We start from the raw sequence: 15,190 nt of genomic DNA, 5'->3' as shown, positions 1-15,190 counted from the left end.
AGCTTCTGCAAATCATACGTCGCAATTATTTAGGAAGCTGTGCACAGAAGTAATTAAAGTGTGAATGTCAGCTAATGTGTCACGTGATTTCATAAGTAAAATGTTAAAATCAAAAACAGCAACGTTTGACATTCTATTATTGTGGCCTTCATTTTCTTTGCAGCTGAAAACATCTCCACACTGACAGGTTAATAGGGAACCTCTCATTTGAACCCCTGCGTGATGTCGTGGGATTTGACCACTTCTGTGGACAGCCTGCACAAACACACTCTCACTTCTAACGGAAAGATGGAGTACTGTTTTGTTTTTGGCTGCAGTCACTGAAATATTTGTGAAAAGTGCAGTTTTTTCCTGGTTCCCAGTGGAGAAGGGAAGACCAGGCAAATGGGAGAGGTCATTTCGGTAAGTGTTAGCCTACACAGCTAACCAGAGTCGCTGTGGTCTCTCGTCTGCACCACCACATCAACATGTTTGAGCTCTGGGTCATAAACACAATGCAACACATGTCCACTTTCCACCGTATTGTCACTTTTTCTTTGCATTTTCACTGTCTGCTGTGTAATTTGTCCAAAAACTCAGAAAGTGCCATGTTTCTGATGGGGACAGATGAGGGCTGTCCTCGGAAATAGAATTATACTCTTTCATTTAACCCCTTTAGCTCCCACCCTCAAACAAGACTACAGTTCCCTATATGTCGGGTTCATGAACCATAACCACCCTCTTAGATAGCTTCAATAACATGCATGTGTGATCACCTACACTTTTTTGCCCAAATATTCTATCTTGTTGGACACAGACCACTCAGCTCTACCAACCAGGTTTGGGGGTTTTACCTAACGTTGTCTTCGGGCTCTGGCTCGCTGTCACTGTCTTCTGCTTTTCTCTTCATCCCTCTCCCATCTGTGACATTGCTGGATCCTGCAGATGACTGAAACAAGAAAAAAGAAACAGGACAAACAGTTAATTAACAGCTTTTAATTAGTAACAAAACTAATCAGGCGACACTTTGATCTGTTCTTGGAGGTGACTACACTGCACCGTCTAAAGAGCTCAGGTCAGACACGCTGCACCACACTGACATTTACATACAATTACAAATTAACAGCATGGACACCAAGATGAAAATGGGAGCAAAAATCATGATGCCACTCTCTGCTGCTGTCCTTCCTCACTCAGCACTGCACTGTAGCAATAAGATATTTATGACTGGCAGAAAACCTTATAAACACTGGGTGCCAGGCTGCAACAGCAGCATCAGCACATGGACGTCCTTAATGAATACAATCACCTTTCAAGTTTCTAAAACTGGATTATTGGTTAACCCCTGCTCAAACATTAACCCTTGTTTGCAACAAAACAAGATAAATTTAATAAAAGGAAATAGGAAGTAACACAGCCACCTGCACAGCTGTGATCAAGCTTACATCAATAAATTTAAGAGTCATTGAAACAAATGCTTTTCTTTCATGTTTTAGATGTTAAAGTGCTGCAGTGTTTCAGTAATGCTGGCTTTTGAAAATGTTGCACAGTTAAACACCGGAGGAAAATGTAATAAAAGTCTGTGTTGACAGGAAACCACACAGAAGCTGAAACACACGCTGCGTTCTTGGCTATAATCGCTGGCTGTATGGATGCATTGTATGTTCAGGGAGACGTACGTCTACCTTGGTTACTTTTCCTTCCTTTGTATCTGAAACCTTTGTGCGTGTCTTATTCATGTGCTAATATTTGGTTGGTCATTGTTTGATCGATTTAAGGTGCATGTGGGCAGAACGCTTACAACAGCTAAAGAAACGCGTTAAAAAAGGAAGCTGGCCATGAAGCACAGAAGAAGGGTTTACAACAGAGTGTAGGTTCAATACTAATGGCCACAATCCAGCATCAGAGACCCACAACAGAAAGGAAGAATGAACAAGACTAAACCAGATACCCAGTCTGATGCTGAATCTGAATTTTTACAATACTGACCAGAAGAAAGGCTGCAAAAATCAATGTGCTGAATTTTAATCATCTTAATGAAATATTTCTTGACAAACATCTTTCTGATGTGACATTTTTTCTTCTTAAATATATTTGAAATGCTTTTCCTTGAAGACATTTTCTTCTGAATTTATTTTTTTTTCCATTCAGAAAACTGAAAATATTTTTTGCAAGGAAGAAATTAATGAAGTGTACCATGAAAGATATGTATATATATATTAGACATGTGGAGATGAATCGATATGATTCGGTATCTAGATACAAACGTGTGCGATGCGAGTGCATCAATTCATTCAGTGTGCATCGATTCAATTGATGGGTTGAATCATGTTGCATCGCTCGCTGCTTGCATCGATTTGTTTTTTCCCCATGCACAATGAATGCACCACGGACGGAAGCCAGAAGCTTAATGATTCCCTTATCGGTCCTTCAGTTCGGGACACCGGAGCGGCCGTCTGTTTTGTGGGACTCGGTGCACAGCTCCAAAGAACCACGCAAATCCATCCATCCATTTTCTTCCGCTTTATCCGGAGTCGGGTCGCGGGGGCAGCAGCTCAAGCAAAGCCGCCCCGGCCCCCCGATCCACACACACCTCCTCCAGCTCTTCCGGGGGAACCCCAAGGCGTTCCCAAGCCAGCCGAGAGATGTAATCCCTCCAGCGTGTCCTGGGTCTTCCCCGGGGCCTCCTCACAGTGGGACGTGCCCGGAACACCTCTCCAGCAAGGCGTCCAGGGAGCATCCGGAAAAGATGCCCGAGCCACCTCAACTGACTCCTTTCGATGTGGAGGAGCAGCGACTCGACTCCGAGCTCCTCACCCTATCTCTAAAGGAGCACCCAGCCACCCTGCGGAGGAAACTCATCTCGGCCGGTTGTACTCGCGATCTCGTTCTTTCAAATCAAAATCAAATCAAATCAGTTTTATTTATATAGCGCCAAATAACAACAAACAGTTGCCCCAAAGCGCTTTATACTGTAAGGCAAAAGCCATACAATAATTACAGAAAAACCTCAACGGTCAAACGACCCCCTATGAGCAAGCACTTGGTGACAGTGGGAAGGAAAAACTCCCTTTTAACACATGCCTAATATATATAGTTTGACAAAATATAATGCATATATAAATAAATTTCCTTTATGAAAATCCCTTTTTAAAGGAAAAAAAATATAATTTTATTGTGAAATATGTTCATGAAAAAAAAATTTTCTTTGGGGGGAGCTTTTCAGTATTTGTTCTTAAATATTCCTTTTATGATTGCAAAAAAAAAAAAAAAAAAAAAACTTTCCTTGAAGAAAAATTCTCAAATTGACTTGAATGTTTAAGAAATTTTGCTTAAAAAAAAAAAAAAAAAAACACCACACCATTTACTCCCTTAAAGATGTCTTTCGCAGTCAGAACAAATATTTGTTTATGTTTAAAGAATTGTCATTACACTTCTTTAAAAATTGACATTATTTTGGGTAAGACTTGGAGCACATGCAAACAGTTTTAAATGCAGTGAGAAAAGATTTTCTCACATTGCATAAAAACCTAAGAAATTTTAATTTTTAAAGGCCGCAAGAAAAATGAAGACGGACAGAAATCCCTTTAAAGGAGATTTTCCAAGAGAAACTTACATTTCCACCATTCCTCATCATGGCTTTCAGTGACTGTGCTGCATTCTGCAAAATAAAAGACAAGAAGAAACCAGTTCATTAGCAGGATTTCAAATGATTTGAGGAAACCTGGTAAAAAGGCTTAAACCTAGATTGAAACAGACAAATTTTGGGATAAAGCCACAAAAGTGTGTGTGTTAAGATTAGTTTGTCTGTTTGTGAACAGCCTGGAACCCAAAATTTTTCATATATCACTGAAATTTTTACTGGAGATTCCTATCCTGATAGGCAAGAACTGATTCAATATTCAAGGTCATTATGGTCAATGGATGAAGTCAGGAAAATCCTTTAACATGGAACAAATTTTCAAAACTTCATAACTGTCATAAAAGATCAAATTTCTGTCATATTTGAAAGTCTTATGTAGGACGGTATCCTTTATTGACTGACAGTTTGATCCAGATTTTGTGACCATTTAAATTTAACATTGAAACCCCATTTAATATACAACCCCTGGCAAAAATTATGGAATTACCGGCCTCGGAGGATGTTCATTCAGTTGTTTAATTTTGTAGAAAAAAAGCAGATCACAGACATGACAAAACTAAAGTCATTTCAAATGGCAACTTTCTGGCTTTAAGAAACACTATAAGAAATCAGGAAAAAAAATTGTGGCAGTCAGTAACGGTTACATTTTTAGACCAAGCAGAGGGAAGAAAATATGGACTCACTCAATTCTGAGGAATAAATTATGGAATCACCCTGTAAATTTTCATCCCCAAAACTAACACCTGCATCAAATCAGATCTGCTCGTTAGTCTGCATCTAAAAAGGAGTGATCACACCTTGGAGAGCCTTTGCACCAAATGGACTGACATGAATCATGGCTCCAACACGAGAGATGTCAATTGAAACAAAGGAGAGGATTATGAAACTCTTAAAAGAGGGTAAATCATCACGCAATGTTGCAAAAGATGTTGGTTGTTCACAGTCAGCTGTGTCTAAACTCTGGACCAAATACAAACAACATGGGAAGGTTGTTAAAGGCAAACATACTGGTAGATCAAGGAAGACATCAAAGCGTCAAGACAGAAAGCTTAAAGCAATATGTCTCAAAAATAGAAAATGCACAACAAAACAAATGAGGAACGAATGGGAGGAAACTGGAGTCAACGTCTGTGACCGAACTGTAAGAAACCGCCTAAAGGAAATGGAATTTACATACAGAAAAGCTAAACGAAAGCCATCATTAACACCTAAACAGAAAAAAAACAAGGTTACAATGGGCTAAGGAAAAGCAATCGTGGACTGTGGATGACTGGATGAAAGTCATATTCAGTGATGAATCTTGAATCTGCATTGGGCAAGGTGCTGATGCTGGAACTTTTGTTTGGTGCCGTTCCAATGAGATTTATAAAGATGACTGCCTGAAGAGAACATGTAAATTTCCACAGTCATTGATGATATGGGGCTGCATGTCAGGTAAAGGCACTGGGGAGATGGCTGTCATTACATCATCAATAAATGCACAAGTTTACGTTGATATTTTGGACACTTTTCTTATCCCATCAATTGAAAGGATGTTTGGGGATGATGAAATCATTTTTCAAGATGATAATGCATCTTGCCGTAGAGCAAAAACTGTGAAAACATTCCTTGCAAAAACACACATAGGGTCAATGTCATGGCCTGCAAATAGTCCGGATCTTAATCCAATTGAAAATCTTTGGTGGAAGTTGAAGAAAATGGTCCATGACAAGGCTCCAACCTGCAAAGCTGATCTGGCAACAGCAATCAGAGAAAGTTGGAGCCAGATTGATGAAGAGTACTGTTTGTCACTCATTAAGTCCATGCCTCAGAGACTGCAAGCTGTGATAAAAGCCAGAGGTGGTGCAACAAAATACTAGTGATGTGTTGGAGCGTTCTTTTGTTTTTCATGATTCCATAATTTTTTCCTCAGAACTGAGTGATTCCATATTTTTTCCCTCTGCTTGGTCTAAAAAAGTAACCGTTACTGACTGCCACAATTGTTTTTCCTGATTTCTTATTTCTTAAAGCCAGAAAGTTGCCATTTGAAATTACTTTAGTTTTGTGTCATGCCTGTGATCTGCTTTTTTTCTACAAAATTAAACAACTGAATGAACATCCTCTGAGGCCGGTGATTCCATAATTTTTGCCAGGGGTTGTATATTTTACATTATATCCTAATCAAACGTGCCCCAATCACAGTGACAAAGAAAGTTCTGACAGAATTTTAACAAGGGTTCTCATATTTGATACATTTCAAACAGATGAGAGTTTAGTTTTTAGAAATTAAATCCTCAAATCTGGCAGCTGCGTGTAGTGTCTAACGCACCTGGTTATCCTGCATCCTCATGCCGTAGGCCTGCTGCCGTGCATTCTCAACAGTCTGAGGGTGCATTCCTCGCCCCAGGGCCACAGGGGCAAACTGTCCCGTCGTCATGTATGCAGGGCCGAGCTGCTCTGCCTGAGTGAGAAATAAACCCATTAGAGTGCTTAGTGTCAATGCACAACAAGTGCTCGAAGCAACATTTCTTAACCTTCAGGTAGCTCCACATGCATCGGTCATGTGATCAGCTATAAACCACTCCTGTACAAGAGCACCGGGTACTACAGCCCAAAAACAGCTGCCAGTGACCTCAAAAAGTAGAGCACGGTCATGACCAAGTGAACAACCACACTGAGTAATGATCATTTAATCAAGGTTTCAGTCAAAATCAATCATGTAGGTGCGACAGAGCCACAGTTTAACACATCTGGACCAAAGACACAAAGCAAATAGGAAGGAAACGTCAGTATTAATGAAGCAGCCGAGGAGACAAATATCAGACATCAAAACCTCAGATCCGGGGATGTGGGGGGAGGTTGGGAACCCCTGGCTCAAAGGCACCAGAGCAGTTCAAATGACCCAAACAAAAATCCAAACTGATTCAATACCAATCCTGCTAAAGTGAAAATTCACTTCTGTTTTAGGACAAAGAAAACCCGGAGATTATTTTTGCCTTGAGGTTCCACTTCTTTTGAGGTACCCAAAGACTGGTTCCCCACCACCAGTATAATTCTCTGTGGTGGCACTGAAAGAACTCGGCTGAAGTGGATCTGCATCCTCCTCTGAATGCCTCCCGTCAGAGGATTTTCTGGGTATGCTTCTGGGGTTCAAAATTCTCCAAGAAAGCAGGTATAAATGATATGTTTTTACCAAGACTTAGGGCAACCATGTATCTGGTGTAAGAGTAACCCACCAGAACTACTTTTTTGGGACTTCTTGAATCAGCTGCCCTCTCCACTCACCAAGCTGCAAAATGCCGCTCAGCAGGGCAGTGGAGCAGGTGCGCCACCTATCAGCAGCATTCTATTACCTCCATTTGATGCCACTGGAGGGACCTCAGAAGAGTCTTATCACATGCTCCCTTTGACCTGCAAATTCCCAGAAGGAGCTGAAGGATGTGACCCTTTTGGTTCCAGATAAGTAGTTTTGGGGGGGGGGGGGGGTGGCCATTTGTTCTTCTGGTGCCACAAATTAATGCTACCTGGTGATCTGCAGTGATTTTATCCCCGACCACTGGCAATGTCACAGAAAGTAATCTTCCCAAGAGGCCCGTTTGTCTTAAAATATGCTGAGATATTTAATTCAGGCTGACAAGAGTTCACATTCTGGTGTTATTTCCCTAAAGACCAAGTAAATGTTATCTGCAATCCAAGTGAAGATGGCCAAGTCAAGTCAAAAGTCATTGGACTTCTTGTTTTGTTTTTTTTAATGTAGAAAGCAGTTTACCACATGTCCAAGTTGATTTTTTAGTCTAAACTGTTTCATCAACATGAATTATTTCCCTCAAGACTCAACAGCTGCTGAAAAACAACTAAAAGGGATCATCTACTTACCTTCAGCCGCTTTCTTTTCTCTTTATTTCTCCTCTTAAAGTTTTCCTAAAAGAAAAAACATGACAATGTGGCAAAGGACATAAACAATACTTATGATTCACAAAGCTGAAGTGGAAAAACAAGTGAGGAGAAAGAAACAAGTCTTACATCATCCTCTTTACGTTTTTTAAATATGTTGTCCTCGGCCACTCCGACAGCCTGCATGATTAATTCTACGCGCTCCAGGTTGACGAAGCCGTTTTGTGTCAGATAGCCCTACAGAGAAATAAAATAAAAATCAGCTGTAACGCTGTAACGTGTGATTAATCCTCTAACGTTCAACCGCCCGGTGTGTTAAGTTAAAGTCTTCTCCAACTCTACTGAGACGTGCTATGACCATGTTGGTGGGCCCAGTGATGACACTCACCCCTGTTTTGTGCACAACATCTTTGTAGATTCTGACCAGTCGATCAATTGCTCCCTCTCTGAAAAAAAAAAAGCACAAAAACACAGCTGAGTAATTAAAAACAGTGCGTTCATCAGACATGCAAATGAGACCGACACAGACAGCAAATCAGGCATCAAACGCTGCTTTGTCTTTGACAGGAAATCTGGCTTCTTCCCGCCCACTCTGGCAAGTCACCAACTTTAATTCAGAACTATTTTTGTTCATACCTAAAATGTTTAGAAATAGATACTAGTGTGAGGTTCTGAGACCAACAAATAAACTGATGATGAAAATATGAAAACAAACAAAATCTGAAACTCTTTCTCTGGAGTAAATGCTCTTTCACTCATAAAATCCTGGTTATGATGGTGACATAGACTTTGAAAGGTCAGAACAAATTCCAGGATGAGTCAACAATTATGCCATGTAAGAATAAACATCCTGTCACTGACACCTGATTTTTATATTTGTCCAACTTCTGGGAAAATGTAGGTATGGACAATGAGCTGGACTGGAGATAGAAAATCTCAAATGAACACCTCCGAGAAGTAAAAAACAAATTGCCAATTGGGAATTTCTGCCATAAACAATATCTTAAATTATTTGGGACATGTATGCAGGCTGGGGACTAGGCTATGTACTGCAGATACAAGTCCTGTTTGATGTTAGAACATCAAGGAAAGTATGGAACTATGTGGAGGAAATACTAGGTGTTTGAAGAAATTCTCACACTATGGTGAACAAACAAAGCTCACCTGATCTCTAAAGACGGCAAGTGGGGTAAAAAGTCGTTTCCAACAAAGAAACACATGAATACCCAGTCGTCCACACTCCTCTCAAAATCGAAGGCAAAGGGAAGGCTGGCCATGGTCAGCTCTCTCGCCAAGTACTGAAAACACAACACGGCTCAAAATAAATACAGGTCATCAGCTGGGCTGCTTCATTTTCCACATTCACTCAAAGACACTTCAACAATTTAAGTTAATGATGAAAAACTGCCACTGCAGCTCTGCCACACAATGACTTAAAAGAAAAAAATAAAAATACACACAAGTCATGTGAGATTAAATGATCCAAACACCGCTTCCTACCACTTTATTTCCACATATGTGAAAATATAAATTTTTTCCCCATTCACTTTTTTATTGAAAAGGATGCATTCATTACAATCTGTTTAGACATACAAGATGAGTCCTTTTCTTGCTTCTACATTTTTTGAATAAATGAACAAAACAACACTGTGGCTTTAACTAAGAATTACAGGTACTTTTTTTTTAAACATATACAGAAAGAACTATATCCAGTCATCTTATTACAGTTTCTGGAGATTGATACAGAGTTTCAATACCACCAGGATTTAAACATTATATAAAAAAATCACTTCTATAGGGGGATATGAACCTGATCCACCCCCTCCAAATATTATAATTTTTTTCTTTCTGGGTTCTTAAGGAAAATGTCAATTTTTCCAATTTAAATATTTCTAAAACAGTGATTGATTTTTTTTTACTGGCTGCTAGAAGAGCCTGGAGCAGCCTCACATCCCCTCCTCCATCAACAGTCACAATCAAACCAAGATATAGGCTTATAAAATCATTATTAATTTGAACCTTGAAGACATCTTTCAGAGCCTTATGGATTCCAGACCAGTACTGATTTAAAACCGGGCAAGACCAAAACACATGGAAATGGTCTGCCTCTAGAGAGCCGCATTTTCTCCAACATTCTGCATTTAAATTTTTATATTTACTCTGCAGAGGTGTTCTAAAAAATCTTATTAGATTTTTCCAGCAGTGCTCTCTCCAGGATAGTGAACTAGTGGAGCACCACTGGAAACTACAAATTTTCTCCCAGTTCTCATTAGATATAGCCACTCCCGCTTCCATTTCCCATTTTTTCTTAATGTGAAGAGTATTGTCATTTTTAGCATTTAGGAGCGCAGTATATAACTTGGAGATAGCTTTTTTTTCAGGGAGCCCTTGTATGACGCTTTAATAATTTTGTAGAAATCATACTCTTCTGGTGTAAGTTTTGCAATGTTGCACTGATTGTTAAAATAGTCTCGCATCTGTAGGAACCTGAAGAAATCATTCCACCCCAAACCATTGTTTGTTTGTAGTGACTGAAAGCTGCGGAGTATTTCCTTGTGTGTAAAAGAATGAAAAGTTGTCAGTGTCATATGCACACCATCTGAAGATGTGAAAATATCAATTTTAACTAGAAGCACTCAGAGAGTGCAAACCTCCGCCAAGCCCATAAGGTCACTGACCCTAAAGAGATTCCCTCCTTGGCACAGTGATCTATTCAACAATTCAGTGTTACAACCAAAACTATGATACATACACTTTTCTTTCCTGTATACGTTACATCCTTGACCATGAAAACATACCACTAGAACTTGGAATCACTTTTATGTCTTTATTAGTTCAAAAGTTATTGCATAAAAACGATTTTTCGGTAATGGCGGTTTTCTTCTGGATCTAGCTCCATAACATTTGAAGCTACATCAAATCTGATGACACCTTACTGAATCAGTACAGATTCAGCTACAATTTGGTGTTAGTTGTGCATCTCTAGCTTCATTTGTCACCTCACACTGACACATTTTCTATTTTCCCTATATTTTTGCATATTCTGGATCACCAGATCCGGAATCCGGATCTGATCATCACCAAACTTTGTTGTTTGATAGAACATCTGACTATGTTACACCCTAATTTTTTTCAAGCCTTTCTGCCTTGTTTTTGTGGAGTTAGAAACTAGAATGTCAAAATTCCCCCTATCCCGCAATGGTGAAGAATCCTTTAAAAAAATTCACGATCCGGATCACCACTAAAATTTAATCACTTGTTCCTCTTGTCATTTCTAACCACTCCACAAAATTTCATCAAAATCCGTTCAAAACTTTTTGAGTTATCCTGCTGACAAACAGACAGACAAACAAACGCGACCGAAAACATAACCTCCGTGGCGGAGGTAATTAAACACTGTTTAAATGAAAATAAACCAGCTGTTTTTGTGTGCTGAGAGCTAGATGTTCAAAACATGAGTGACACAAACCTCACGCAGAACACAGAGTCTAATGAAGATGAACTCCTGCTCAGCAACTGGCATCATGTCTGCAAACTCATCGTGCTGTAAGAGAAACAAAAACAAGAGTAAGGCTGTTTAAAATCTTACCAATGCACAGGTAGTGCTGACGAGTCATACTGATATATGATAAATGATCCACTTTTACTTGAAACTCTGTAAAAGAAGCAGCTGTAATCTCACCTCGCCCTGTTTCTCTCTTGCTGCTCCCTGACACTCTTTGAGCTCATGGCCCATCTGTCCACAGAGCGCGCACGGTTTGGGTTTGTTTGGTTTAAACTCCTCCCTGATTATGGTGAAGTTCGGCTCGTGGGTGGCGAGGCCCAGCATGATCAGGTCAGCTAATCAACAGGAGGAAACCAGGCACAAAGATCAGCCTCACTCAATCTGACTGAACATGAGAAGCAACGTGTGTTTATTCTACAAGTCTCACCATCGGCTCCGCACAGACAGTGGTGTGTGTTGGGGTCATGGTGGGGTTGGGCTGTGAGACAACAAACAGCACTTCAATTTGTACACTTTTCCAGTTTCTTATGATGCTACTGTATCACATTTTCTCATTCTATGAAACTTTAAATGTGTTCAAAAAACAGTGCAGCACTTCTCACAGAAATTGGCTTTGAGCAGGAAAACGTCACATACAGCGTTACAGCTATTTTAAAAATAACTCAAATTGGCACTTCTATTTTCAAAACTGTACACATTTCTCCATGTAATGTGGAACTGCATCAAGAAGGGCATCCGGTGTAAAACTTGTGCCAATTCCACATGCAGATCCATCTCGGATTTGCTGTGGCGACCCAGAGTGCAAACAAGGGAGCAGCCGAAGGGACTTACTTTTTTTGTTGGAGAGGTTTGTCACTGTGAGATTATTAGACACAACCTACATTTGTCTTTAAAGATGCCTCAGTATGTTTTCCCCTCTCATTAACAAAAACAACAAAAACAGGGGTCTCAATCTGATTTCCAGAAAGGGTCGAGAGGGTGCAGGTTGTCTTTTCACTGATTAACTGATTCCATCTGCTCAGAGTGATGTTAAGCAGTGAAATCACCTGGTGGAGTGGGTGACTGCAAAGACAACCTGCACCCTCTCGGCCCTATCTGGAAATCAGTTTGCGACCCCTGAATAAAAGCATGTTCAAGCAAACGTGGTAAGTGGGTTTTGAGGCGCCTGTACGGTGGCTAAAATTTAATGTTTTTCTTATTGTTTGTGAGTGTGTCAGGCAGTCATACCTCTCTGTCTCCTGATGAAGTCCATAATTTTGTGTTCACCTTCACCTGGGACACTGGCATCAGACAGGAAGACCTGCAACAAAAATAAAACCCCTCATAATAACTTGTTTGTTTGAGAGCATATTTCCGTATTTTAATTATCTGTGTCATACAGTTTGAAACCATAACATGCTGATGTTTTGAACTCTTTCAGGGAGCTAATGTGGGTAATCAGGTTTAATTTGAGCCTAAATGAATACTCCACACACCCCGATGGGACATAAAATAATTCTATTTTGAGGTTTGTAAGTAACAACCTGTTTTTGTGCCAGAAATGAGCTGCTGCTCACCACGTCCAAAGGGCGGGGCAGTGGGAGCAACCTAATGGCTACACAGTTTGTTTCCCTCCCCCGGACTGACTCAGTGGGTGTGGTTTATAGAGCAAACCAGTTCAAGCCTAAAACCAGTCTATACAGCAGGAGGATTTCTATATGCAGAACATTTGGACCAACTACAAATAGAGTTTTTGGAACCTGACTCCATGAGAGACACTGATCGACATGGCTCAAGTTATCTGAAGACAAACACCAGCTTTTGAAAGTTTGATCCACGATGTGATTTGGACTCACCGTGATGTTCTTCCAGCCTGGATCCTTGCTGAGTCTGTCTGCAACATAATATCTAAGGCAATGTGCTAGATTGTCCATGAACTCCGTTCCCTACAGAAATGCACATGCAGTCCACCAGGCTTATGTCACGGTAAAAGTTTGTTAAAAATAAACAGTTATTTGTAAAGAAAAAAATTAAGTGTTTCAGTGTTCTATGCTTTTTTCTTACTGGAGTGATGCAGTTGCTGTCAAATCTCTCCTTTATCTCCTCAGGTGGAAGATAACCTCCTGGACAGGAAAAACAACAAGAATTAAATGACATTTTACTTCAGTTTAATTCATTTTAACACTATTTTTTTTAACACATTTTTTGTGCTTATGTACATTAATCAGCATGGACATTGTCACACTTTCTTGGTAAGATGAGTTCCAAAACATCTCACACACCTCTGGAGATGATCTCCTCTCGTATCTGCTGTTTCTCCTCCATCAGCTCCATCCCTTCTTTAGAGGCACGGAACCGCCTAGATCGCTGCTGATTCATTTTAGCACGTGGAGCCTGAGCAGAGTTCATACATTCAAAACACATACTCATTTCTGACCAAACACAAATTTATCTCTTCTCAGGAAAACCAGGAATATGCTGAGTTATTCCAGTCTGAGAAACAAAGAAGTGATGATAACGTGAATGAAATCACATTCATGTGCCCACTCAACACCACAATCAAGCCAGAGTTTTACTCAGTCTAATTTTTTTAGGAACTGACAAACAGCTACAGAGCCATTAAACCATAATAATAATAATAATAATAATAATATCTACATAACAATATAATATACATCTCACAGTGAAAGACACCTCTCTGAGATCTTGCGAGATTTGAAACCTCAAATATGGCGAATTGGTTGCTGCCGATGGAGAGTGTTGCTTCCCGTAGCGTCTTGCCTGATTTTTTTAATTAAATTACTACAACACTATCAACCTGTGATCACTCTGCAACATGTAGATGATCAGGCCATCGGGTGTTTGGACATTATAATTCAGGGTAGATGACTTTAACAACTCCTTTTCCAGGCCAGACCGTAAAGGTTTTGGTCCAGTAAGTTTTCAAAGATGCTAAAATTCCAGAGTCCACCTGCTATGTTGAATGTGTGCTGGATCATACTCTAGAAAATGCAGCACATGACAGTAGTGTCACAGGTAACATTCCCTCACAACTTGTAATCTTCATCTCAATCTCCTAAAGTAAATCTTCTTTTGACACAGTCATTCTAGCAGTACCCAAGGATCCTCTGTAGGCCAACAGTATCAGTATCATCTAACATCTCCACTCCATAAAACATTTCCAAACATCCCAATCCCAAAGGCAGAGATCCCACAGATAAACCTCACTACCAAAGGAGAATTTCTCAACAAGTTTGACATTTTCACTGCAAACATATATAACAGTGGTTGTGTCAAGAGTCTCTGAAAGCCTGGATCTTTGTCTTGACTTATGAAAAGTGCAAACCCAGACTCCCAATTCAGCTTCTCAAGTTCTGCAATCATCAATCCCACAAGGATCACAGCATCATTCACAAAGTGAAGGTCAGCAAACCTTTCCATGTCAGCAAAGGCACCCAAGTTACTAAACGAATATCCATGATGAATGTTAGAATTCACTGGGAAGAAGACAGAGACTTCGCCACCATGCCGCATATCACTCACAGTACCTGTGTATAGGCTTACCATGTCGAAGAACTTACTATGGATATTGCAAAATCTCACTAGGTGCCACAAAACTACCCAAGCCAAATGACTTGTGAAAATCAACAGAGGGTGCAAAAAAGGCCTGGTGACATTCACATTTACCAGGCTGTGAGATATTAATGCAACATTAAATTTAAGATCCTGCAGCAGGTTTATAAGCTTCTTTGCTGTGGATGTGGCTGTAATCTAAAAACATGGACATATGCTGCACAAGGTGACCAATTCTGCCTAGTAAAATGTGACTTACCACTCCATCAATAGCCATATACAGAACCCTCCTGGGCCGCACTATATTGAACAGACGGTCAATGTATTCAAAAATGGCGACCATCATTTCATCTTCATTTTTGGGAGCTGGTCTGTGGGTGAAAAATTTAGGCAGATTTAAAGAATGACTGACTGTGCAACAGAAGAGGGGAGAAGACAACTAGCCCTCAACTAAAACTAAAGAAGGTCCTTACTTGTCTTCTGGATGTGTGCATGGGTGAATGATCCCGTTCATGTCCAAATACAAATTATCAAATTCCACCTCATTGGGGTTTGGTTTTGTTGTATCAACAGGAATACGGACTCCGTTGCATTCTCTTCCCTGCAAAGACATAAAGTCACTTCTGCGTATGTGCTAG

General features: G+C 40.1%; 1 protein-coding gene across 1 annotated transcript in view; it reads right to left on the bottom strand.

The window, feature by feature from the left end:
* The window catches only part of xrn2 (5'-3' exoribonuclease 2), a 48,940-nt gene that overhangs the window by 31,305 nt on the left and 2,445 nt on the right, over positions 1-15,190 (bottom strand). Inside the window, exons 2-17 of the mRNA XM_034161941.1 lie at positions 15,026-15,153; positions 14,812-14,923; positions 13,262-13,373; positions 13,044-13,102; positions 12,836-12,925; positions 12,228-12,300; positions 11,428-11,478; positions 11,178-11,335; positions 10,965-11,039; positions 8,660-8,793; positions 7,884-7,941; positions 7,625-7,732; positions 7,478-7,522; positions 5,931-6,062; positions 3,596-3,640; positions 834-928 (exon numbers count right to left, since the gene is read on the bottom strand). Coding sequence (XP_034017832.1) covers positions 834-928; positions 3,596-3,640; positions 5,931-6,062; positions 7,478-7,522; positions 7,625-7,732; positions 7,884-7,941; positions 8,660-8,793; positions 10,965-11,039; positions 11,178-11,335; positions 11,428-11,478; positions 12,228-12,300; positions 12,836-12,925; positions 13,044-13,102; positions 13,262-13,373; positions 14,812-14,923; positions 15,026-15,153 — 1,475 coding nt within the window. The remainder of the gene's footprint in view (positions 1-833; positions 929-3,595; positions 3,641-5,930; positions 6,063-7,477; positions 7,523-7,624; positions 7,733-7,883; positions 7,942-8,659; positions 8,794-10,964; positions 11,040-11,177; positions 11,336-11,427; positions 11,479-12,227; positions 12,301-12,835; positions 12,926-13,043; positions 13,103-13,261; positions 13,374-14,811; positions 14,924-15,025; positions 15,154-15,190) is intronic.

Source organism: Thalassophryne amazonica, chromosome 21 (assembly GCF_902500255.1).
Source record: "Thalassophryne amazonica chromosome 21, fThaAma1.1, whole genome shotgun sequence".
In the NCBI taxonomy this organism is placed as follows: domain Eukaryota; kingdom Metazoa; phylum Chordata; class Actinopteri; order Batrachoidiformes; family Batrachoididae; genus Thalassophryne; species Thalassophryne amazonica.
This window is presented reverse-complemented; position numbering and strand designations above follow the sequence as displayed.